The following is a 27,388-nucleotide window of genomic DNA, read 5'->3' on the forward strand; positions in this document are numbered from 1 at the left end:
TAAAACTGTACCAGTGCAACTCGAGAACACACGAAGCCTCAAATGTTCTCATCCATTGTCCGCAAAGCCTCCAGTGCCTCGTGTTTACATATTGGTAGGGCTTCCCAAATCGGATCCTCCAAACATTGAAACCCAGCGAAGAAGATGCAAGGTTTAATCCAGGCCTGGAAATCACTGCACACGCATCCCTCACCACATGTTGGGTCATTGTTGTTCTGTAATCAAGACACAGCTTCCTATTTTTACCCTTAGAATACTAATCCTGGCCGAGGATGAACCGTAAACACTGTGAGCAGACGGCATCTCCCTGCCAGGGCTGTGGCGGGGCCTGCATACACATGCGCCCAAGGATCTCACCATCAAACAGTCCCGAATGCACCATTTTCTTAGCAAATGAGCCGTGGAGTACCGCCGTGCCATGTTTACATGCAACAAGGCTGACCTCCTCAAAAAGGCTGATTAATCAAAAAAAACGACTAATTAGGGAAATCTTAAATGTAACACAGTCTTTAAGCCTGCCTCATTTACAAGTGCACATGCCTACCGTACAACAAATACACATTCGCGTAGTATACAAACTGAACCCGGCAATGATGTGTTTATCTGATAAAATCACAGTTTGAATTAATCTGTGATTGTCGTCTTTATCAGAGCAGGCTTCCAGACACCGGCGATGATGGAGAGTAAATAGGTCATAAATCTCTGCTCTGTTCAGACAATCACGCTCGCATAAACAGATCGGCACAAATGAACGTGCGTGGCTCCTTGGGCGCAGCAGAGCACGGAGCTGGCGTTTTTTCGTCTCTTGGATCGGCGTGGGAGCTAACGCAATCCTTGGATGCTTTCCGTTGTTGATGTCAGCGCTCTTATTTCAATTAGCGCTGCCATTTTCATTCACGTTGTCTGTGAGACAACGCCAGTCTTGAAATAACAGAAGGGAGAGAGAGGGGTGGGGGATAAAAAGATACAGAGAGGGAGAGATGGATAGAGAGAGAACTGCCATGATTTTCCATGCACAGTACCTAGTTTGTGCCGTGAACTGAACGGGTCTATTCAGAATAGATTTAAGAAACTATTCAGAAACAAGATCTCATGGCCTGGTCTATGCAGAAAAACAACCTATGATTTAACCTGACTCACCATTGCTCTGACACTGTCTTCTGTCTGTGTGTGTGTATCTGCTTGCCTGTCTAAACCACTGGTTCTAAACATGGAGTCCTGGGACCCCCAGGGGTCCTTGAGGGAGTTCAAAATCTGTGGCCTAATGCATATTAAAAAGTTTGAGAATCACTGGTCTAAACCTCTCTCTGTTTCTGTCTGTCTGTCTGTCTGTCTGTCTGTCTGTCTCTCCTCTCTCTCTCTTCCCCCCTCTCCCTCTCTCAGCATGCACAGACATGCACAGTGCCTCTCAGTTTGCGGCGGGCCGTCATGGAGACAGTCTCGTGCCGTCCATAGATGTAAGCTCCTTCCAGGGGCCTCTTTCATACATCTTTAATTAGAACGATTCAGGCCAACTGCTCTCCAGGGCCCCACCACCACCACCACCACCACCCCCACCCTACACCAGCCCCCCTACCACCCCCCCCCCCCCCACTCCCACTCCAACATCCCACCGCAATATCATGGCCCTAAAATCAGGAAATGACATCACCATGTGGTTAAGATGGCATTCGGGTTCACCCTCCCAGACAGTATGCTGACAAAACACTTGCGATGACGTCGACGCGAATGAATGCGGAGGCCAGCGATTTATGTCGCGGCTCAACGCCGCACCAGCAGTCTGTGGTGGCACTTACCAAGTCTCTGGAGCGACGCCGGGCAGCCAATCACGACCCCCGAGAAGCACTGGGCGTCAGCCAATCGCAGACAGGAATTATCAGTCAGTGTCATGCCTATCAAAGGGGCTATAATAGGAAATTGGTAGTTGGTTACTAATCTGCCGCTCTGGAGCATCGGATCTCCCTGAGTGTGACAGGCTTTGGTTTCTCGCACGGCTTCTCTTGTCTGTAAATAACATGGTTTTCTGAGGCAGCAGGAATGCCGCGCGCTTTCAACTTTCCAACCGTCGGCCAGAAGGATCATTTATTCAGTAGCGAAATGACAGACCAACACGACACATTAGCCTTTTCTCCAATTAGCGAGGCATAGTTTTATTAGAATCAGACCGAATTGGTTAACCCCATTTGGTTTCCCATGGAACCATCTTCCTCTCTAATCTGTGAAGCTACCAAAATGTGAAAGTTGGACCTGACTCATCGCTCTAGTTTTATTAAGTGTGAGCAGAGCAGAGAGTAGACTAGAGAGACTGTTGTTTTCAGTGGCCGGGTGTTTCTGCGAGGCTACAGTGAATGGATGCTGCTGCATGAAAGGCTTGCTGAATAACTTCAAATGTGTCCTGAGGATAGCAGGATATTCTGTTAGTTTAACCACATGAACCCTATAGCGTCTCTTTCCAGTGAAGAGGTTTGGTGTAGAGGGAAGGAGAGGGGGGAGTATAGACCCTGGGCTACTCCAGTCAACAAAGTATATAAGGTTTAAGTGGTTTAATGCTTTAACCCATTAAAACCGGGAAAGTATCTGTCATTTTAGATTTTAGCATTGGCTATTCAAAAACTGCAGATCTACAAGCTCACAGCGTGCTATTTTTGAAAAATCTTGAAAGCGTTTGAAAAATGTTGAATAATTTTGATTTTTTTAACACAAATCTTCTGTTCTGGGGGTCCCTGGCACAAAGCCTTTTCAGATGGGGGGTCCGCAGCCAAATACATGTCATTTTGGGGGTCCTTGGCACAAAAAGGTTTTTGTAGAATCGGCCTCAGGTCTTTAATGGGTTAAAATGATTTGACGGCTTATCAAAGGTTAAGAAGCCTATGCACATTGCAGTATGCGCGCACGCACACGCACACACACACACACACACACACACACACACACACACACACACACACACACACACACACACACACACACACACACACACACACACACACACACACACACACACACACACACACAGATATATTTGATGGATATAGATATGACATGACCTCATAATACATAGAAATATTGATATTGTACTGTATGTACTTCTGTGGAGTACTTCAAAACTATCGGGCACGCAACCATGACACAGGAGTCTGGAGACTGTAGCAATCAGTACCGTGGCACAGCGTGCGCTGGCCTACGTACAAACTCAGAAAATCCATTTCACAGATATCGCGGTGACAGCGATTCGACGACGTATAGGTCTGGCAAACGTAAACCTTTGAATTTTCCATTTCAAAGAGGAGACTATTTCTGTCGTGGCGGGGAAGTGAACATTCTCGTTTTTGTTTTTTTTTCTTCGCTTGCCCTCAATGTATTTATCTTGACAAACGCTGCAACCCAGATCACCGCAGCACACAGTCTATTCAACTCAATGACTCGCGTATGGGTTTTGTACTATAGTCCAAAGCCTGTTCATAGACAGAAATCACCTCAACACATCATCACATAGGCCTGTGTGGTTTCCATCCCGGCTAATATATCGTCGCTGTCGGGCGGAAACCGTGTATGTCCAAAACTTTTCAGGAAATGGGGAAAAAAAAGAACCTGTGTTCAAATGGATCCAATGAAGTTATTATTAGTCACAAGCTCTTGTTAATACTTTTCATTGGTTAAATATTATAAAAAATAAAATAATACAAGTTTTTCTAAATCTTCCAAAGATAGCAACACTATCAGATGATGAAGTATAAAAGTAGGGCATTCATTTAAGAATATTTTTTTATAAAAAGATGAAATATGGAGATACAAGGTTTCTGCCTGACAGTGAGGATATAATTCAGTCAACATGGACCTGCTGCGAGTGGAAATGGTTATATAGTCTGATGCAGAGAGGAATAGTTGAGCAATAGTTGTTTTTTCTTCTAATCAATGGATGGTTTCTCAATTTGTTTCTCGAGAATCGATTCTCATCAAAAGATTGTCAACAGATTGTAATCAAAGGATAAACCAGGTCATTGTTTTATTTATGTGTCCAGGCTTGGTCCAGCATTCCTATACAATAGGCAATTTCAGTTCAGACAATCAGTCAATCGCCCCACAGCAAAGTTTGTACAAAATTGACCTACAGTAGGCTATAGGGCAGTGGTTCTGAAAGTGGGGTCCGGGGATCCCCAGGGGTTCTTCCAGGGAGTCCCCATCAAAATGAGTCAATATAGAGATCTACTTCACACCAAAATCAGTTTAGCCACTTAATATACTGTACAGTACATCAACAAGCTCACAACCTTGTAGATCTGCTATTTCAAGAACAATTTTAAGAACAATTTTAACACTTTTTATTATATACACAAGTATTGTATGGTGGTCCCGGGCACAAAATGCTTTCAGATGGGGGTCTGCAGCCAAATACATTTATTTGGGGGTCCTTGACATAAAGAAGTTTGAGGACCACTGCAATACGCAATTTCAGTATATAAGGGAGAATCAGTCAATCGCTCCACAGCAACGTTGGTAAAAAACATGGACCTACTGTATTAGGGGTCCACGAGTTTGCTGTATACTGTACATTTTCATGCAGTGCTGTCTTTTCTATGTTATGTCAAACACAAGTTAGACGATGCAGGGGGTAAATACACTGTGCTTGTACTGGCACAGGAAATGTATCCAGTAATGATTTATTGAATCCTGCACACTAAAATCCTTAGTGTTCATTTAACTCTCTCGAGCTGTGGTTCTCAACCTTTTCTGAGCTCTGTCTGGACCACAAGCATATTTCAAACAATCCTCAAGGACCACCCCACCTACCTACAACAATTCTATTCCATTCTGGGAGGACGTTAGCCAAAAATAGCCTATCTACAAACTCTGAGCTTGTAGATTGGCTATTTCTGGCTAATGTTTTTGGCTATTTTTGGCCTAGACATTTGGTGTAGAGGGGGAAAAGCGGTCCAAGTAAAGAGACAACTCGGGTCCGTTTCACTAAGTAAAGAGGTTTTGGTTCATTTAAGTGGTTCAATGAACACTGAGGATTTTACTGTCTGCATGTTTTCAATTTGTGTTTTGTGAGGCCAATGAAGCGGTGCATTGGGAAGCTTCTTTCAACACTCCACCCCCTTCCCTTCCCTTCATGTCTGTATTTGTGTTTCTAACCAGATAGAGTAGTGCAGTGGTTTTTCCGCAGCGGGGGCCGCTGTCATACTCATTTGCCCCAATATCTTCTCGTGGAGGGGCCATGTTAGCTTCCAGCTTATGTTTATGTTTATGTTTATTAAAGGATCCCCAATAGAGACACATGAATGAGCCTCTAGTCTTCCTGGGGTCCTGGGGTGAGCCTCCTCACCGTTCAGACCTTTGCCACCTCTACATCCTTCCCCACCAACCTGTTCGGTCTGTTTGTATCCTAGAAGCTGTTGTAACCCCCCAGCAGACACAGAAAGCAAAGAAAGAAGAGGGCACTAGCCATATCTGCAGCATCTTGCAGCACCCGAGCTTTCTCAGAAAGAACTGCCTGCTCTGGCCCATGCTGTAGTGTATAGAGCTTTGGTAATCAAACCTTTTAATTTCAAGGACCACCATAACTCTGAGAGTTTACAAACACTCTGAGTTATAGAACTGTAAGGGTCCATTTGGAACCCCCTCAAGGAACCCTGAGGGTCTCCGGACCCCACTTTGAGAACCACTGCTGTAGAGGGCATCTGAGTTGTCAGACCGGGTGGGCCGCAGCCAGAGGCTCTGGCTATTTGGGGGTCCTTAAGTTGACATGGAAAGCTTTGTGAAGCCCTGGACTAGATGTACCAAAGTGCTCGGTAAAGACAGCCCTGTGTATTCATCTCTCTGCGCCTCTGTGGTCTGTCTGTATACCTTGACTGGTACATGGGTCTTGGACATAACCGGCCCCTCACCACAAAGGCCTGGGGCAAAACGTGGTGGTTTTGGGGTTTTAATCACATAACGGAGCACAGAGAAAAAATGGCAATCTCGGTCAAAAAACATTCCTTCGCCAAGATTCACAGTGACTGGTAATACAGTGACAACTGAGTGTGATGTTTTATGTTACTATCCACGTGGGGACCAAATGGCCTCTCAAGGATAGTCAAAATTTCTTAGTCATTTTCATGGCTAAGAAGTAAGATAATTTTTTTAATTCTTGTCTTAAATAGACTTCTGTTCAGTGCAGTGTGTGATTACACCACTAGGTGTCAGTGTGACCTCATAAATTGGAAAGATGTCTAGCTCAACTAATCATAAACAAATCATAGAAACACAAAAACATGAGTCACTGTAAATTAATTAAATTTTACATGTTTCGGTTCCTTTCAACCTTGGTTGAACTTTGAGATCTAATAGTATAATAAAACACACACATTCTCTACTGTGTGATGAAAACATTTTTGGGCTATGCTGAGGATTGGATACTCGTTAGTGCAGAAAACCCTCCATCAGAGATCATCTTCATTTTTGGAATCCATGTGCTTAAGGATATCCCCATAATAACATCCAGATGTCTACAGTGTTATAATTAACATTGGTGGTTGTGTAAGAATGATAACATGCTGTCCTGCAGTAATCTGGCTCATTCACCCTGTAATTGTCTTAACCACTTCAAGGAGCGTGAAACCATAGGCTGATTTTGTAGTTTGTTTTCCCAGTTCAGGTTCAAAACTGTAGCAGGGTAAAAACATGGCAGGCTATAAGGACTGACCTTATTGTACTAGTACAGAGATTCTCAACTAGTCCAGGGACCACCAGTGGTCCTTGAGGGGGTTCCAGGTGGTTCCCAGCTAAATGATGGAGAGTTGGAAACCAATAGACCCTTATAGATCTTTAACTCTTGAGAGTTACGGTTAGAGAGTTATTTGGTTTCATTTTACGCTCTCAAGAGTTAAATTGTTAACATCTGCATTGAGTCTACTCTACACAATTAGTGAATATAGAATAATTGTTCATTTGATCAACGTTTGTTGCCTTGTTATCTCTCCTATGGTACCACATCAATACAGCATGGAATTGTGGACAAAATATTATCCAACGATTACAAAGTATTCCAAGTCTTGGGTCTGAGAGGCTAAATCTCATCAAATGGTGGTCCGTGGCTCAAATGCCGAATAAATAATGGACCTTGATATGAAAAGAGTTGAAAACCACTGTACTAGTATACACCGTGATTGTAAGCAACACAGCTGCAGGAAAGGAAAGGAAAGGGAGACCATAGTCCTGCAGGTGAAATTTTGTTTCAGCTTCACCCAGCAGATGTCTGCTCAGATGATTATGATGAGTGCTCAGGGTGGCGCAGTTAGGGTTTAAGTGTCTTGCTCAGCGACATTTTGACACATAGCTGAGGGTCAATACACGCTGATTAGATTTGATTGTTTTAATCAGATTAATCCATTTCAATAAGGTACAGTGCATAATTATTATTTTAAAATGCTTTTACTTACTAAACATTTTTATGGACTGAGTAACTGAGTATTACAGTGGACTATATACAACAGAAAATGATACACTATACTCATCAAGTTCTCAGTACTTGTATTTTCAAGAACTGATATTCCATTTAAACTATAGTATATTATAATTATTGTCAGAGACTATGTTTTGCACCCTGTCTGTCCGTCCATCTGTCCGTCCGTCTGTCTGTGAACAGCTAATCTCCGGCACCGTTGGCCTGATTGCAGCGAAACTGTGCACGCACACTCCCTGGGTGCCAGTGCAGAACTCTGCCCCAAATGTTTCCACCAGGAGGCAGATTTTTGCAAAACCCTTTTTTTTAATTACTCCTACAGATTTGATCCAAACATCATGCAAATCGGTACACAGTATCTCTATTGTTATGTGATCAAGACGGATCTGTCTATGATTTTTCATATTCCATCCTGTTTGGCTAACATTGGCTTCCAAAGTTTGCAGGATTAAATTGGTCTATTTTGAACAAAATACCTCAAATAATTAACGCAGTGTGCGATTTGCGTGTAATTTTGCACGCACGTTCCCACTAGTCCGAGGAAGAAATGCCACCCTTTTCACATTGGCCTGTTATAGCACCACCAGCAGGTCGATTTTTGCAAAACACATTTTTGGAACAAAATGCCTCAATGAAAGGCCTAGGAGGAAATGGCACCGTTTTCACATTGGCCTATTATAGTGCCACAATAACCTACCTGACCTGGCGGAGACCTGTGCTCCAATGAGCACTTTTTCTAGTTATAATAATTGATTCTTTCCAAATCAGTGATCAGGATCGATTAGTGATTAGCAATGATTTTGATTGTTCCCTTTGGCCAATTCATGTTCACCGCAGTCTTTGCAGAATGCTAGTTAATATTATAGTTAATATTTATAATAGTTAATATTATAGTTATAGTTTATAGTTTAATGATGTAATTGTTTTCATTTTGAATAATTTGAAAAGTGCATTTCTTTACAGCAGTTTTTGCTTTATTTAGATAGTAGAGAGATATGAAGGTTTAGATCGGAATTGAACTGGAGGCGTTAAAATTATAATTTACAATTTAGGCATATAGCTCTAGTCCAGAGCGACTTACAAAGAGCAAGATCAGAGTAAATGGCATGAACCCTAATCAACAAACAGGGTAAAGAAAGAAGAACGAAAACAATGAAATGCTAGGATACCAGGTAAACATCAAACCTAACATCTGTCTTAACAACATGGCAGGCTATGACATTCTTAGCATTTGTGGTAAACAACGTAATCTAAATAACATAATATGAACAAGTAACCAACAAACATCTGCATAACATCTACTATAGCATCTCTCAAAACATAGGAAACAAGAAGTGATACAAAGAATAAGGAGTGCTGCTAGTGGGTGAGATGGAGTCTGAAGTGATACGCTTTCAGACTGCGGTGGAAAAGGGAGAGTATAAGTCTGAGGGGGGGGGGGGTCATTCCACATAGCTTGGACGGAAGCCAGGAGGGAGAAGAGTCTAAGGATGCTTGGAGTGTTGTTGGCCATGGTGTCGTAGGGATGGGAGGGACAGATGTCCCTGATCTAAGTGTGTAGGAAAGGGTGTGCATCATGTCCTGAAGGTACGTACATGGGGTGCCATGCCCTTGACTGCCATGAAGCTCAACACCTGTGTTTTGAATTAATGCGGGCATCGGCTACCATTGTACAACCTATTTTAAGTACCAATAAATCACCAAATACCCATCCATTCTCCCCAACCCGTCGCAGCAGTTAATTCTGCATGTATGTCAGACAATTCCAACACAATGAATGTACATAAATGTGTGATTTTTCAACAATTGGCATTAAAAATATATCCCAGTGTTACCACTCAAAAGGTCAACAGACATTCCAGCAACATATTATATATGATTTGAGCTTTCTCTACATTTTATCTGCATTTTGAGTGCTTCTTAACCACTTAACCCCTCTATACTTAGTAAACTGGACCTGAGTTGGCTCTGTACTTGGACTGCTTTTTTCCGTCTACACCAAATCTCTTTGCCAAAAATAGCCGATAGATTGCTATTTTTGCTACTAATGCCCACTTCCTACTACTGTAGGTTTTACTATTAGGTCTCTGTACATACAAGCCCTTGTCTAAGTAGCCTAGAGGCTTGTCTGTTGTCCTCATAGACTGGTAATCACCTCAGTAAATGAAAGACGGAATTATATCAAAAACAAGGACCTTCCGGCTCTGTTAGGGTGTGATATATATACCTTTTAGCTTCTGGCAACCTCTTAGCTTAACAGCTAATAGTTATTAGGTAAAAAATACATTATGAGTGATGTCTTACATCCTAAAGCCAAATACGATGTGTTACTCGCTGAGAATGATTGATTCTCGGAAAGTGACACTACCGTACAATGAAGTATTAGGCTTAACCCACTAAGACCTGAGGCCGATTCTACAAAATGTCCTCTAAATCCTAACAGTTTTCTGAAAAACATATGTTGCTCAAACAGTGATGCTCAAACTATTTCATGTCAAGGACCACCCAAAATTATGTATATTTGGCCGCAGACCCCCATCTCAAAAATGTTGTTCCAGAGACCCCCAGAAGCAAAGATTTGAGTTTTAAAAAATCGCTTTAAAAATATATATATTCAAAGATTTGCCATTTTTTCCCAATTCTAAAATCTAAAATGATACAGATGCTTTCCCGGTTTGTCTTCACGGGATCTCAAGATGACATACCTCCATCCAGAGTCGTCTCTCAATGACTAGATGAGTGTGAGATTGCGTAATCCAGTGATTCTCAAGCCTTTTCATTTCAATGACCCCCAAATTCATATGCATTAGGCCGTGGACCCCCCATTTGAGATGTTTATCTCTGGTACACCAATCTAAGAACGTTTTTATTGTTAGGCATGATATGGTCTGATACGGTCTGTCATTTGCTCCAGAGTTCTGTCTACTACAGTACTTATCTATTACTATGTACTGTATGCATTGATTGACGTCCTCTAGTTGTATTTACTTGTACATGTATTAATGGTGAAGATTAACTATCGATCATTTAGCGGTGTCGCGCACCTAAATTAGCTGATCTATAAGCTCACAACGCTTCGCAGCACGACGCGTTGTGAGCTTGTAGATCTGCTATTTTTGGTACACAACACCGGCACGCAACTACATATGAATCAGGCAAACCTCTAAACCTCACCTCTAAATTCCTAACGCCAACCCCAACCTGAATCTTTTCCTAATTGTAAGCCTAACTCCCCAGATATTTATCTACTTATTTATAATTTTTTTCAAAGATTTGTTTTTGGGCTTTTTTATTTATGCCTTTTATTTGACAGGACAGTAGGCTGACGTGAAATGGGGAGAGAGCAGAGGAGAGACATGCAGCAAAGACCGTCGGGATCGGGAGTCGAACCCGCGACGCGCTGTCAGGCTACATTGAGCCCGGGTGCCTGGACCGTAAGGCCAGCGGTCCAGGCATCCCCAGATATTTTTAACCAGAAAAACAATAATTTCTCTTGTGAGGACGAGGACATTTGTCCTGACAATGTCTATTTCTCAAATGCTACTACTTACTTACACTTGTGGGGACATTTGGCCCTCTCAAGTATAGTAATACAAGTACACACACACACACACACACACACACACACACACACACACACACACACACTGTTTACCACATATTACTATGTCTCCCATTGATAAGGGGTAAGAATCTTGCCGCTAACACTTCTTCCCCGACAGCATGTGTTTCCAAAGAAAAGGATTTCCAGTGCATTCACCAATACGTCTGTTGAATAGGACGTCCCTGTGTTATCAATGCTTTTTACTGTAATTCATATCCAAAAGCATGAGCTCATCAAGCAGGCGACAAGGATATCAAGTGGTCCGCGAGCATTCAGCATCGTCACCCAACACCCGACGAGGAACAAACAGCGTAGCTTTTATATTTCCTGTCTTTTTAGGATCGTTTGCGAGTGACAATAAGAAAGTCTCGTGGACGGGAAACCTTGTATCCTTAATGTGTGCCGTAACAGACTACCGTAGTTTCGCCATCATCAATTACCAGCACTGAGCTCACTGGTAGAGGTCCCGCTCCCGGTGACATCAACAGGTTTTCATACAAAACGCTGACTTATCCCTCTTGCCTTGTGTATTGTACACAGGTTAGTGTTTCAGCTGAAGGCGATGGGTAATTGAATGTATTCTGTTACCGTGATTAACTATTGGCGGTTCCTCTATACGGCGTAGGACATCTGTATACCCTCTGCTCCTATTGCAGAGTCATCCGCTGTTATGATTTGACGGTGATACAGTACATACCGTAAACACATGGTAATGACTGCTACTACTTTTACACAAAGGCTCTTATGATATTTAAACAAACAAGACAGGGACTAATAGTGGTGTGGCAAGTCGTACTGACTTGGAGGCCAGTCTAGAGCTGTGTGGAAATCCATATTTGGCTGACCCCTCCGGTGTGATGCTGTGAAATAATAGGGGTGGGGGGGGGGGGGGAGGGGGGTTCGAGAGTACTCTGAGTCATCCCATTGATTTGGCAAAATTGGTGGCGACATACAGTACAGTACATACTTATGGGGGACAATACAGACAAATGCTGTTATAGACAGCTGACCCCTATCGTTAAAAAACCAACAACCCCAAAACAACACTTGGAAAGACTATAATAACAACGTATTTGACATACTGTACTGTACAGGACAGGACAGGTTGTTATGGATCAAGTATCCCGGTCACACGGTCAGATAGCAGATGCTAATACTGATGTTTTACTTTGTTTGTTTTGTTTTTGTTGTTATTTATTTCCCCGTTTGTGCCAGAGAAGAACTCATCATTGTAGAGAAATTACTGAACTGTTTTAAAGACTTTCAACCCTTCATCTATCTTTGAATGAGCACAAATTCAATCAAATACAAATTCATGAAATTATATAATTATTATATAACCTTTTCACATGAGCTTATAGATTTGCTATTTTCCTTTATTTGTACCATCGTCTAAATAAAGCGTAAGGCTAAAGGACTTTCCCGCGTCCATTCTTAATGAGACGATTATGACTTCGAGAGTATACAGTAGTAGTAGATTATGTCCAGCAGGCTGTGTAGCGAGTCAACTGCTCTGGAGACTACAAGAGCTTCAGGAGAAAGGCTCAATCCCACCCAGCATGAATCATAAATATTGTGAGAGTTGAGTGTTGGGAGAGAGGGCAGGAGGGAGGACAAGCTCGGCCCCTGTGGAAACGGACCAGCCAGCCAGCTATCTCGCTGCAGATGTCTACCTCCCTCCAGCCCACCCAAGTAGCGCTCCAGTGATCTCCCGTGGCCGATGACTGATGATGTCATCAGAGCACTAGCCATCCGGCTAGAGGAAAGGGGCTTATCGTCGTCCGAGCAACAAAGCAAGGTGACACGGCTCTGTCTTCGGCAGTCGATGAGCTGGTTATACCCCGTCTCCGCAGCACACCTGCAATAATACAAGCACCTCTAGACAGGCTGGGAAAATGGTCCACAGACCTGCATGTCAAGTTGAATTAGTCGTTCACGTTGCTTTCAAATGGGGGAAGGTCAGGAAGAGCATGCTGGTCAACAAGGGATGTGACTCACTTGATCAAAGACAGCGTATGCTTTAAAGTAGACCCCAAAAACAGTACTTGTTCTCACCCACAATAACACAATTGCATCTGTCTTTATTGTATGTAGTGAACTGCCTTCTAATGGGAAAAGAAAAGAAAAAAACAATCTGTCAACATCTCTGAGAGATTCAACAGTCAAGTCTGAACTTGAAGTGACCTTCATAGAAGAGGGTTCCCAGACGTGTAAAATGTTACCTGAAACGGAACACATTTACTACATGCGTTCGTATTCTGGGGAGAAGATTTGACGAAAATGAAAGATCTACAAGCTCACAACGCATTGTAACACTATGCGTTGTGAGCTTGTAGATTGGCTATTTACGGCTAGAGACTTGGTGTTGTAGGGGAAAAAAGGAGCGGACCTTTTATATAGCCCTTTTTCTTAAACAAATTATGACTACTAATGTCAAATGGCTTGTCGGATCAAAATAAATTAATTTTGTATTGATACAGTGCATGACCAGGTACGATATATCGACCCCAATGACCTGCTCATATTATGACCCACTAACCTTTCTCAAGCCATCACGTCAGAATCTCAGGTATCTTTTTTGTTGTCATGACGACTGTGTGAAACACAAACTCGGGTCCATCTAGAGACATTGTTGACATGTCTCGTCTATGTCCTAAAGGGTTTAGCTGACAGAGATTCTCCCTTGTCTGTCAGGCAAGAGTAAAGGGCTGAATGGTATGACCAAGAGGATGAACAATGTACACCGTAAAATCACGAGTGTTAATTTAACTGTGAGATTGTACAAAATGGACCCGTGGTTCCACTTGGTCCACTTGGTTGGATGTGTACACTCTCAGAGTTACAAATGGAAAACAAATGGAAAAATCAGGATTTTATTGTGTACTGTGCATGCACTCACTGTGCAACTCAGTCCCATGAATAAGCCATGCCGAAGCCAAAATCACTTTTGTCAAGCAGAGGACATTTATTCTCTGCAGAATCTCTGCCAGTTCCTTCACCCATGTCGTTACTGCACAGAAATGCCCCATTTCTCAGATGAAGTGACAAAACCGTCACTTCAAGCTAACGGGGGAAAAACCCAACAGGTGCCAGTATGAAAGGAATTACTTTAAATTTAACTATACCGCATCGCGGGTGTAGTTTTAATCCATGTCTGTCCAGACTAATATAATATATGTAGTGAAGACATTGAAGGAATTTAATAAAAGGTTATTAAGTGTATTTTTTAGGCAAGCTCTTGCAGCCATTCACAGTCCAGCGCATAACAGATGGCGCCTTTCGTAGACGGAGGCTTAAAAAAACGTATTTTTGAAGGTCACAGTGACCTTGACCTTTAACCACCAAATTCCATTCAGTTCGTGCCTGATTCCAAGTGAATGTTTGTGGCAAATTTTATGAAATCCCCTCTAGGCGTTCCTGAGATATCGCGTTCACAAGATTGGGATGGACAGTACGTAAGTAAAAGACATACGTACGCAAAGACAACCAAAGATATTATGCCTCCAGCCACGGCTTTTGCCCGGCAGCTGCATAAAAACACAAGATACAGGATCCAACTTCAAGTGGAGCAGTGATGAAGCTGTCCAGATGTGAAGGTGCAATGAATGATGTCAGAGCAGGAAGCATACAGAATATGCATACATTTGCCATCTTTGCCTCTTTGCCATGGCTCTCCACACCGTCCTCTCGCACATGGACAACAAGCTGCTGAAGGACAAATATGTACGTATGCTGTTCGTGGACTACAGCTCAGCATTCAACACCATTGTCCCAGCAATACTTGACAAAAAGCTCAGAGACCTAGGGCTACACCCAAGCATGTGCGACTGGATACAGGACTTCTTGTCCAACCGACATCAGGTGGTGAGAATGGGCAGCATCACATCCGACCCCCTGACCCTCAACACCGGAGCACCCCAGGGATGCGTGCTGAGCCCTCTCCTCTACTCCCTGTACACGTATGACTGCATAGCCACACATGTCTCCAACACCATCATAAAGTACGCGGACGACACGACAGTGATAGGCCGAATCGTCAACAACGACGAGTCTGACTACAGAGAGGAGATCAAATCACTGGCACGCTGGTGCCGGGAGAACAACCTCTCTCTTAACGTCGACAAGACCAAAGAACTGATCGTGGACTTCAGGAGGCCGCGGAGAGACCATGCGCCCATCCTCATCGACGGTGCTGCAGTGGAAAGGGTCAGCGAGTTCAAGTTCCTCGGAGTACACATCGAGGAGGACCTCAAATGGGAGACGCACTCCACACACGTGAGGAAAAAGGCTCAGCAGCGACTGTACTGGCTCCGCCGCCTGAAGAAGCTCGGAGTAGGACATCGCATCCTCAGGCTGTACTACAACAGTTCTGTTGAAGGCATCCTAACAGGCTGTGTCACGGCCTGGTACGGGAACTGCACTGCCCGAGAAAAGATCAGCCTACAACGAGTAGTGCGATCGGCAGAGCGGATAATGGGAATCGAGCTCCCAGAGCTCCAGGAACTGTACAAAAAGCGGTGCGTGGTTAAAGCCAAGCGCATCATCAAGGACAAGCACCACCCAAGTCACAGACTGTTCAACCCCCTACAACGACCGCGACCGGGCAAGGGGCTCTACCGCAGTATCAAGAGTTCCACCACCAGGTTCTGGTGTAGTTTCAATCCGGCTGCTGTCAGAATGCTGAATGGGGCATAAGCCTGAATGAGGCATAGGCCTTGTTCAGCAGCCTGACAGCAGGCGGCGCAGACTTTTCTGGCTCTTCCTGAACACACCTGTGGATTATACCAGGGACAATGACTTGGACTTTAGCCCCCCCTCGGACACACCTGTGGACTACACCAGGTACAAATGACTTTTTGTTGCACTCCCTCATGGAGCTACTTACGGATTATACTAGGGTCAGTCCACTCTAGGTGGACACGCACTGACCTTTTGCACCTTAATCCCTTGTATAACGCACTGACTTTTTTTTCTGTCTTTTTTTATTGTGCTCCTTTTCCTCTAAGCACCTTAACGTCCATTGTCTATCATGCACAGTATAAGTATAACATGCACAGTATACAATACATTGCTGCTATGCTCAGGCACCTTAGTTTAGTTTTTAGTTTTTTATTATCTCAGGTAATTTGTAAATATGTAGATAACTTGTCTGGCCTTCTGTTGCTCTCTTGTTTTGATCTCCTTCCGACTTGCCCCCCACCCCTCTTCTTCTCCCCCCCCCCCCTCTTCTTTCTATGGAAACTAACGTTGCGATGGGAACGATGTACAAAAAAGAATTTCACCCACTTTTTTACCTTGTAAACCTGTGATGTGACAATAAAACTGATTCTGATTCTGATTCTGATACATTTTTTGCTTTGAGCCTGTTAAATACCTGGGATTCAGTACAAAGCCAAATATTGCACTGAAGTAAAAAAAACTGATCATGTTTGTGGATTGACTCAATGAATAATAGGCTAGCATAACCCTAGCCCCACAGTCTATGTGCAAGCGATATTGTTTTTATAATGTTGTCCTGTAAATATCAATTTGTTCAGGACCTTCTATAGGTTATTTTAAGGCCAAAGTTAACGCCTCATGACATACAAGCAAGAAGAAAGAAACGTATAAGGTGGGGGGACAGAATGCAACTGTCATGTTTATTTAACTACTTAAACACTATTATACATTATACATTTAAGGGGCGGCCATAGCTGAGTGGTTATTGAGCCCGCCTAGGGGGCCAGAGGCCCTAGTTGCCCCAGGTACGATTCCAGGCCACGCCAGCATATGTGTCAATGAAATGAAATTTGTCCCTGAGCAAGACTCTTAACCCCTAATTGCTCACAGGCCCTCATTGGAAGCAAGGACTTTCATGAACGTCCTGTTAAAAGGAATTATCCTTATACTTAGTTACCATATCTCCGAAAATAGAAAATAGCAGCCCAGTTATTTTCACCGAATGTTCGCCCCCAGAACAGGGACACTAGAGTTCATCAACATTGTCTTCCCTCCAAAATGAACTGTAATTGCTGCGACAACTCCAACATTGGATAATATAGTGAAAAGGAACCCCTCCCTCTACTCAATGCAGCTCTGAAACACAGGCCCTCTTTGTGTGGTTAGACATTCTACATGGTGCTACTGGAACATCCCACTGTTGCATCCTGGTTGAATGATAACCAGGTGTGCCTGCTTTGGAGAGCTTCAAGTCTCCTCTCTGAGAAGAAGTACATTTACTTGAGTACTGTACTTAAGTACATATTTGTACTTTGAGTAATATTTGACCAGGAGCATCTATAGTTTGACTCAAGTACTGGGGTTGAGTACTTTGTCTACCACTGGTGGTTATTGACTTCAGAACACACACGTAGACCACTACTGTCCACCTCCATGGCCTTTTCAGACGAGCTCCCAGACCGCAGGAGCTTTGAGTGCATTCTCCTCTCTTCTTCTCCCTCTCCTATGACTGGTTTGTGGAAGATGAATTCAGTGTCGTTTCTTTTTGTTGTGGCTGAAAGACTGACTTGTAGGTACTTAACATTGAGAGCTCCTACCTCATATATCATGAAGAAGAATAAAGAGGCAGATTACCACTGAAGGTAGGCTGACGTTTGGAGACTGGTTTGGCAGCCAGTCTGGCACTGCATGGCAGATTATTATCTTGTGATTAATTGCCTTCTTATTATGAATAAAGATTGTTACCACATGGCTAGCAGACAAAATGCAGCTCCAACAACCACATATAAAGACATGTCCATGACATTCAGAAGATAAGCCACTTCGGCAGTGGTGAAAGTAACTAAGTACATTTGACTAAGTACTGTACTTGAGTCCAATTTTGAGGGACTTTTACTCTACGTAAGTAGCCTATTTCCATTTTTCACTACTTTATACTCCACTACATCTCGGAGGCAAATATTGTACATACTCCACTACAAGTACCATATTTTCCGCACTATAAGGCGCACCGTCAGTGCGCCTTATAGTGCGGATGCGCCTTATAATCCGATGCGCCTTATATATGTATCAATATTGGTTCCCTTGGTTTCCGCACTATAAGCCGCACCGTCAGTGCGCCTTATAGTGCGGATGCGCCTTATAATGCGGTGCGCCCTATATATGAAAATAATACATTTATTGAAGGTGCGCCTTATACTCAGATGCGCCTTATAGTGCGGAAAATACGGTTATTAACATTTTAGTTACTGTTGTTGTTGAGGCAAACAGAGTCTGAGACACTTGGCATTATAAGATACAGTAGAAGTTGAGTGCATGAGCTCATGAGAGAAATACATTAAATACTCAGGTTGGTGGTAAAGTAGTTCTCTAAGGAAAGGAGAGGGAGAAAGCACAGCTATATATAAAGATAAGAGAGAAGCTATGTCATGGGACCAAGCTGTACCCACAACAATAAATACCAGGCCAATGCCACGGCATCTTGACTCTATGATATTCACATCCTATATTAAAATTGGCTTAAGGGAGGAACGGCAGGCAGGTGGACCACGCCATCACACTCATGTCAGCCATAACCATATAAGGAGTTCCAAATGCAACTACGCCCAAATATGGAGTGTGTTGTCTAACCTCAATGTGTCGTCATTGGCATATACTGATAATATCAGGGATCTCCATATATGGGCATAAGGTGTGAGGGCCATATAGCGGCCCGAACCTACTTACATACAGTATAAGGCCAAAGGTGAACAACTTGACAATGGTGTCATTTTACCATGATTCTTCCACACCAGATATTTTGCAGATTTAGATTATTAATACAAAACATTCAGTAACCACTTAAGCCCTATTTCATACAATTTTAGAAAACATTTTACCAATTTTGATTTTTTTTTTTAAATGTGTGAAATGGGACGTTTTGCATAATGAGTACTTTTACATTTGATACTCTTTAAGTGTTTTTTGTCAATACTTGTATTATTTTACTTGTAAGAGTATTTCTACATAGCGGTATTGCTGAGTACTTCTTCCACCACTGATAAGTCGCTTCAGCATTGTTCTTTGCCTCTCACTAAGCTATATGGGAAGATTCTGCAGGTAGAAATGTGTGTCATTATGTATGAGAGCGTGTCAGCACTCTCTATTAATGGTAGATATCACGATATGGCAGGATGTGGAGTGGGTTAAAATAAAGTATTATAAACCAGCGCCTTGCAGGCTTTTCTTTAAGCATGTAATTATGAGATTGTGGGAATAGTTCATGGCCCTGGAATAAGAAGATGAGGTTAACCCATTCAAACCGGGAACGCATCTGTGTAACCACTTTAACCATTATTTTATACTTTAGCTATTCAAAAATAGCAGATATACAAGCTCATAGCGCTCTGAGCTTGTAGATCCGCTATTTATTTTTTTACTCAAATCTTTGCTTCTGGGGGTCCCTGGAACAACATATTTTGATGGGGTCGGCGGCCAAAAACATATAATTTTGGGGGACCTTGACAAGAAAAAGTTTGAGCAGCACTGATATATAGCAACATAGGTTTTTCAGAAAACTGTTAGGATTTAGAAGACATTTATAGAATCGGCTTCAGGTCTTAATGAGTTAAACGGGGAGGCGAGGCGAGGCGATTGTGCCAATTGTGCAGATACTGAAAGTTGGCAGACTCTGAGGTGTTGACTGGGTAAGTATACAAATTGCAAGCTTCTGGAGCGACAGACACAGCCTGCAGCCAACACAGTCTGTTAAACAGCAGGAGTTGAATCACTGAGGCGGGATTGAGACAATATACTGGATGTCTTACTTCTATTCGCAAATATGCTTTATTGCTGCCAGGGGAAAAAAATAATAAAAAATATCTTGTCCGTCACATGTAATGATTTGAATGCACTGTAATTATCATCCATCAGGTTCAGCTTCCTGCAGCTACAGTACACAGTAAATAAAACACAACTTGCTCTGGAGATAGAGCGGCCGCTTGGGACTCCGAAGATTCCGGAGTTCGATCCCTGGCTTCTCCTGGCTGCATGTCGAAGTGTCCTTGAGCAAGCTCCTAACTGCACCCGATGAGCGTTGCATGGTTGCCTATGCCATTGTTGTGTGAGTGTGTGTCTGTGAATGTAATGTACATTGTATTGCTAAATGCACAGTACCATTTATTTTACCATTTACTGTATTTAAATGTGGTGTTTGATATTTTTTCAGGAGAGAACTTATACAAGATACAGGATAAACAAGTGAAATTGGTAAGTAATGAAACAAAAATAATGAGCTGGCAAAATTGTTGTTCAAAACTATCAAATTTAAGATGATAAATGGGCCCTCTCTCTTGATTGGATTAAAATGTATTTTGTGTTTACTAAAGAGCTGGAGAGACAGGGAGACCCCTGTTAGTGAACCTTTAATCATTTTGACACGTTTATGTGTGCTAAGTTCATTCAAGTTCGTGTAAAACTGCATTGATGGAGGATGAATCCCCTTTTGTTCATGGCTGTCAGTGAAAACACAACAATCACATTAACACAAAACATTAAACTCATTACAGAAGAAGAACCAGATGTTGAATGGACAAGTCAGTCGGGATGACTTGAAGCATCAAATTTAATTAGTTACACAAAACTGAGGATTTGACTGTGTCCAAAGCACACAGAACCGTGTGAACACAGTTCTTGCAGTTGTTCCTCAGATCATTGTTATTTCTAATACCTAGTCAAAGATAATCACCATAAATACAAGTTTTCACACGACCAGCAAATGATACAGGTGCTATTCAAACACTGCCTGAAATAGACATCCACTATGGTTTTCCTCTGTCTGCTAGTCACAATTTCTAGACGTGTGGTTTTCAAACTTTTTGTGCCCAAGGCACACCAAAGGGCAAGTCACGATCTCAAGGCACACCTGTATTCGGAGTGAAAATAGCCTAACTACAACACGCTGTGAGCTTGTAGATCGACTATTTTAGCTATTTGGGAAAATTGGTGAAAAAAAAAAAAGAAAAACTCAAACATCTAAAACATGCCTCGATCACCTAAACATGCCCCAAAATAGGGATGCCTGGTTGAAAGTGGTTAAAATATAATTTTTAGGGTATAGAATTTGCTTCTGTTTTGGGAAATGAGTGCACACAAAGTACTGATAAAGTAAATAATTAGTAACTTTTTTAATAGTTGTATATATTGCAATATAGATGTGTGGTTGTCACAAAATCCCAAGGGACACCTGGACTTGTGCCTCGGCACACAATGGTTTTGGTACACAGTGGTTTGGTAACCACTGCCTAGAGACCTTACCATTTCTATGATGTCCAGCAGTCACTGAAGCTACACAACAGTATTATTGCACAAAGGGACATCAATCCACTTAATGCAGCAGTTTGATCCTTGTGTAGCTAGCCTCGGTTAAACATCCTGTTGACATTTTGCACAGGGGGTGCTCCATTCACTGCATGGCTTAGTCCACAAGCTTTCACTGTGGAGAAATGAAAGGATATGCGATACAATAAGGCATCTTAACATGTTGCCGCTGCTGGAACAAGCCCCATTAGCCTGAAGGTAAGGGTATCCCTTCACAATAAAAGCGAGTAGGGTGTCTGATGAAAGGAGAGTTCCATCATTGACTAATGCCTCTGTTGTTAGCGTGTTCCTGTTTGCTCTGTGTCTGCAGCCGTCTGCAGCATTGTGTTGCAAGCAAGTCAACATTGCACGAAAAAAAGAGAAAACACCACGTAAACAGTTTTGATCCAGTTAACTTTTTATTGTTTCCCAAAGGATTGACTCAGTGGCTATCTTAACTAGAACATAAGGTAGAAATGATCCTTGTATAAAAACAAAATAATAAATTACATTGTTATACAATCCTTTAGAATTCACTTAGAAATGTAACCCCTTAAATCACTTCATATACAGCACATTACATCACACTACAATATATGAACCTATGAAAAGAAAAAAACACACACATTAAAAACAACTCCCGGGTCTCTGACTTTACATTTGCAGGACGATTAATGTGACTTGAGACTGAAGTCTGAATGGCATAGCAGATTGTATGAACCAATATTTTGCATATAATAGATTTAGATAGGTTTCTTTGCTTTACATCTTGTGCTGCTTGTCTGCCAATTTTTCAACATCTCATTCGGCATCAACAAGTCCTCACAATTATGGCAAACCAGCTGCTCTGAGAAATCACTGCATATTCCTCTGTATAATAAAAAAACATATTGCATTAGACAGTAAAATCCTCAGTGTTAATTTAACTCCAAAAAGCGTACAAATGTAACCATTTCCATTTGTACACTCTTTGGAGTTAAATGGATTTTACTGCGTAGAAAATAGGTCGTATGAGTCTGCGTGTGCGTAGCTGTGGGTCCGAACCCCATGTACAGGTGGTTTTCCACCCTACCAGGTAGTTAAACACATTCACCTTATGTCTCTGATTCAACAGCTAGAATGATATGGACACAATCACCTCGTGTCCCTGATTCAACAGCTAGAATGAGGACACATTCATCGTATGTCCCCGATTTAATGCAACTAACATTGCGGTAGGATAGAAAACCAGCTCAGGAGTCCCCTGGCAGCACGATTTAGGGCTTTACTTCTTAAGACTGTTCCCCAGCCCAGTCTTCAGGGAGTCCAGCTTTCCTCTGCTCCTTCCTCCGTTTGGAACGGCTCTGGTCCTTGTTGTCGTGCCCTCCTCCTCCTCCTCCTACTCCCTCCGTCTTGTGCCCCGAGTCGTTCTGCTGTCTGGAGTAGCGTTTGCACTTGCAGGAGGTCACCACCGTGATCTTGTAGGTTCTAGAGCTGCCGTCCTGACACTGCAGCCTGATGCGCTGCGTGCGCGTGCGGTCGATGACGCAGCGCCACTCCTGGGCGTCCCGCGCACTCCAGTATTTCCCTGTGTACGCTCCATTACCAATCCAGTTGGGGAGCAGGTGGGCGGGCAGGCACTCCCCTGCACACACCAGCTCCTTGATGGGGTTGATGCTGGTGCACTGGCCGTCTGAGATGTACTTGGTGGATCTCAGCTCTCGACAACCAACCTGACTCTGAGTTAGGCCACCTGAAGGAGGAAGAGGAAAATACAATTCATACATAGAAATCTGTATATGTGCAAATGTTAATTTGTGTAACCAAATAGACCCGTAAGAGGATTTAATTTGGTACTGGATGCACTAAGGCGTGATAATTATGCACATTTACACACCATTTCATTGGAAGTGCCTTAAATAATTAGTGATTGGGAATCGGAATGGAGATGAAAGGATAAGACCTCAAACCCTAGCATCCCTAATCTGGGGCAACATAACGCAAAAATAGCAAATCTACAAGCTCAAGCTCACAGCGTCTCGCATTGTGACGCGTTGTGAGCTTGTAGATCGGCTATTTTCAGTTAAGACAATTATTATTGTAGAGCAAAAACAGGAGGGACACTATAGTGTAGAACCCTTGGGAATCCAGTCAACTATAGGGTTTAAGTGCTTAGCTCTCAATTTGAGCACTGTTGAACATTGATATTTACTTTAAATGACACATTTTGTGTAAAAGCAAGTACGGTATGGAAATATATTAGGCATATAAATGCAGTATATAATGCATAATGGAAAGCATTTTCACACATCCAATTCACAACACAGTTCAGTATTTAGCTAACACTATACCACAGCTTAATACAGTTTCTAATTAATACAGATCTGCTATTTTCTTTTAAATCATGAAAATTTGCACAAATCACTGAATATATATATTTGTAACTCAAATCTTTGCTTCTGGGTGGGGGGGGGTCCTTGGAACAAAATATTTTGAGTTGGGGGTCCGCGGCCAAATAATACATCATTTTGGGTGGTCCTTGACATGATTTGAGAACCACTGATATTATAGCAACATAAGTTTTTTCCAAAAAACTGTTTGATTTAGAAGGCATTTGTAGAATCGGCCTCAGGTCTTAATGGGTTAAGCACTTAAACCCCATATGGATAACTGGAGTCCCTCAGGGCTCTATTAGTGTATTTTCTGTTTTCTGTTATTGTAGGGAAAGCTTTCTCTGAAAATAGCAGATCCCACAACGCCACCAATAGCGTTGTGAGCTTGTAGATCTGCTGTTTTCAGTGAAAGCTTTTCACTGCTGGGGTTTTAATGGGTTAAAACTCACCTTTACGCGGAGCATCACTGGATCCCCGCCTGCCTCCGTTCTGTGCCCGATTCATGGACTGATTGTTCGGCACGTCCTGATCCAGAACCGTATCGATCACCTGAGCGTTTAACGACTCTGTCGCGTCGTTTTTGACAGCGTGAACGTGGAGGACGCCCTCCCTCATCAGTATGCAGAAAAACCCCGCCAACAGGTGTCCGCGCGTCCAAAGGAGCATCGCTGCACTGGAAGGACTGTGCGTTCTGTGCGTCAGTGATGCAGTTATTACTGCTGATGTGATGATAGTGGGTAGAGCCTATAGGTACTACTGTACTTCATTGCCTTTCTTGAGTTGTAGTTCAGGCTCTATATACCCACAGCTTGTTTGACAACAGCGAGCTTATGAATGAACAAGGCGTTTTTAGGAATAGGTACGCCCACAACTACAGTGTCAGTGCAACACGTGCACCGCCCCCCCAACGCGCGCGCACACACACACACACACACACACACACACACACACACACACATGCGCACACACACACACAGAAAAAAATATGTCTGGTTTATACATTATGGATAAAGGTATCATAAATCAGTGTCAAACGGAATCAATTTGTATTCGTTTTTAGGTCTACCTTAAAACTGACCTCTAAGTATATGGTAAAGAAGACAAGACCAGACAAACAATAATAACAATTATTATAATGATAATAATAAATAATAATAACAATAAAAATATAAGATTATGTGGCGTGTAATTTGATCGTCAAACCAAGGCTATTTATTCCTTTTAGTAAGCCATTTGTTTATTTATATTTATATATTTGAAATGACAAAAAAAAAGATATGTGTGTCATATTGATATGATTTGGAGTAGGCTACCGGGGTGAAGACTGATGGAATTTAACCATAGCCTATAGGCTACATGGCCATATGGTTAAATTCCATCAATCTTCACCTCAGTAGCCTAGTTTAAACTGCAGCATATCAATATGTCACACATATCTTTTAAAGATTTAAGACTCCTTTAAAGTCCTAAAGGTTTTGGAAGATGTTACAGTTTTCAGTGACTGACTTCTTATCTAAAGCTATCAGCATTGAACCACATGCACCTGTGCTCCAAACAGGTTAAGTCCCCAAACAGGTGAAGTCAAACGAAAAAGGCTTATTTGCACAGCAGTGTGACCCACGTCTGATGTATTCTTCCCTAAATAAATGCCCACATCCATGATATTGAATAGATCAATTGAAGCAAGGCTCATTGAGCACAATAGACCAAAAGGTGGAGTCGGAGGTAGACAGGGTGGTTTGGGGGGTGAGAGGCTTTTTCAGTGTAACCTACTTTTATTCACTCTCTGCCCTTGTAACTGACACAAAATGTATATCACAAACACAAAATAACATGAACTAAAAAGGGTTATAGATGGAAAGATTTGAATGCAGAAAGTTGTACATTGATACATGCACCTAAATAATTTCAGCGGGGCAGTGAATCAACAATATTCACAATTAGGGATTAAAGTTTGGTTTGAATGTATATGTTGTTATTCTCTGACCTAGTCTCATCATCTAACCAAAATGCCTTGAATGAGCTCACCAATGTGATGTATGTGTATTATCCAAATTATACAGTAGCAAGACAAAGCCTCCTCTCCCCCCTTCATCCTGCCGAAACTGTGCCCCTAAGAACCAAGGTGTCCCGTTACATCCCATTCCCAGGGCCCTGACAATGAATTTAGCCCAACTCTCCTTGGCTATGCCTGCCCTTTGATACCAGTGAAAATAAATCCACTCCAAAACTGTCCAGCTCATGCCATTATTGTTAAAGGGATATTTTTTTCCTCTCTCTGTCTCTCTCTCTCTCTCTCTCTCTCTCTCTCTCTCTCTCTCTCTCTCTATCTCTATCTCTCTCTCCCCCTCTCTCTCCTTTTCCCCTCAAAAGCTTTGCTGTCAAAATGATCTCCAATTACCCCAAAAAGCTGTGTTTGTCACATCGCAGCGGGCCTGGACAACGCAGGAGAGATGAACCCGGAGGCCTGAAAGACGACTATCAAAGTTATTTGATCCGACTGCAGCATTTGCTAATTTTTACATCTCTAAAACCGGAAATTTGAGATCGACCCTTTTATGCGTCTCCACAGCCCCAGAGTGAGGATGACATATCGGTGAGTGGAGCTGCGAGATAATGGAGTGAGTGGAACTGAGAGGAAAGGGGGCTGAGTTATGACTCCTATTGACAGGCACCGTGACAGGGACCATGCTTATTAGTTGTGCCTATGAGCGTAGGGTCCAGTGTTCTCCCATGGGACACACACCGCTGCAGAGCACACGGAACAATGCGCGCAGGAAAAGAGAGTAGATGTCTATAGAACTCCGCCGCATTGCCGTAGGATGTCCCTCATGTGTGAGAAAGTGAGCGCAACAAGACTCAGGGCCCCTTCTCTCCTCCGCGACCTGAAACCCTACCTACTTTGAAGATGTTACTTCAAGGGCTAAGGAGACTGTAAATCTAGCTGGACTCCCTTTTCTTTAAATCAAAATAAGCTTTAGGTGAATTTGGAAAGTGCAGGTTCATGTAAACATGTACCTGCACTTTCCTTGACTGGACGAATTCGTCTTGAAGTTGTATCTCAGCTTTTTTTCTCAAGAACTAAAAAGCCTTTCCTTTTCTAATGTAATTGAATGTCACTTGGTTAAGTGAAGATAATGTGAAGAGATGGTGTCAGACATGTGATCCGTTAATCCTGGTCACAAATTACAGTGAAGTCAAAACTATTGAGGATTTTGTTGAATTATGATGAAAGGGAGAAGCTGCCATCTAGTGTTTACAAGTAACATCCTGAAACGTTTTCCACAACTGGAAATGTATAGTTTATGTACAAAAATGTATCAAACTCACCTCATCTTAGTGAGGTAGGCTACTATTGATATCATAATGTATAAGTGATTGTCCAAACAATGTAAATTTAAAAAGCAAGCCTCATAAACTATTAAAACAACACACCCACTTGTACTGTATATGACTTATAGGCACACACTATGAAATTGAATTTTTATTTTTGTTTAAGTGGAAACTGCTCTTTTCCATAAGTACAGAATGTATATATAAGATGTCCGTACAGTGTGTTCCATTGGACCTTACTGAATAAAATGTTGTTCCACATTAGGCACCTTAGCAAACAACATGGTGCTAGACAGGCTAAAAAAAAGTGCTTCGTTATACAGTATTATATCATACAGAATCTGTTTTTGAAATAGC

The 27,388-nt window shown here is 42.4% G+C and overlaps 1 protein-coding gene across 1 annotated transcript; it reads right to left on the reverse strand.

Annotated features, from left to right (window-relative positions):
* Nucleotides 1-21,779: 21,779 nt before the first annotated feature.
* sostdc1b (sclerostin domain containing 1b) lies at nt 21,780-24,472 on the reverse strand. Its single transcript, XM_080441415.1, has 2 exons — nt 24,148-24,472; nt 21,780-23,058 (listed from the first exon to the last, which is right to left on the reverse strand). The coding sequence occupies exons 1-2, from the start codon at nt 24,362-24,364 to the stop codon at nt 22,598-22,600; spliced, it is 678 nt and encodes a 225-aa protein (XP_080297541.1). The 5' UTR covers nt 24,365-24,472; the 3' UTR covers nt 21,780-22,597.
* Between the last annotated feature and the right edge of the window lie 2,916 nt (nt 24,473-27,388).

This window comes from Gymnoscopelus braueri, assembly GCF_963280865.1.
Source record: "Gymnoscopelus braueri genome assembly, chromosome: 11".
NCBI classification, from domain to species: Eukaryota; Metazoa; Chordata; class Actinopteri; order Myctophiformes; family Myctophidae; genus Gymnoscopelus; species Gymnoscopelus braueri.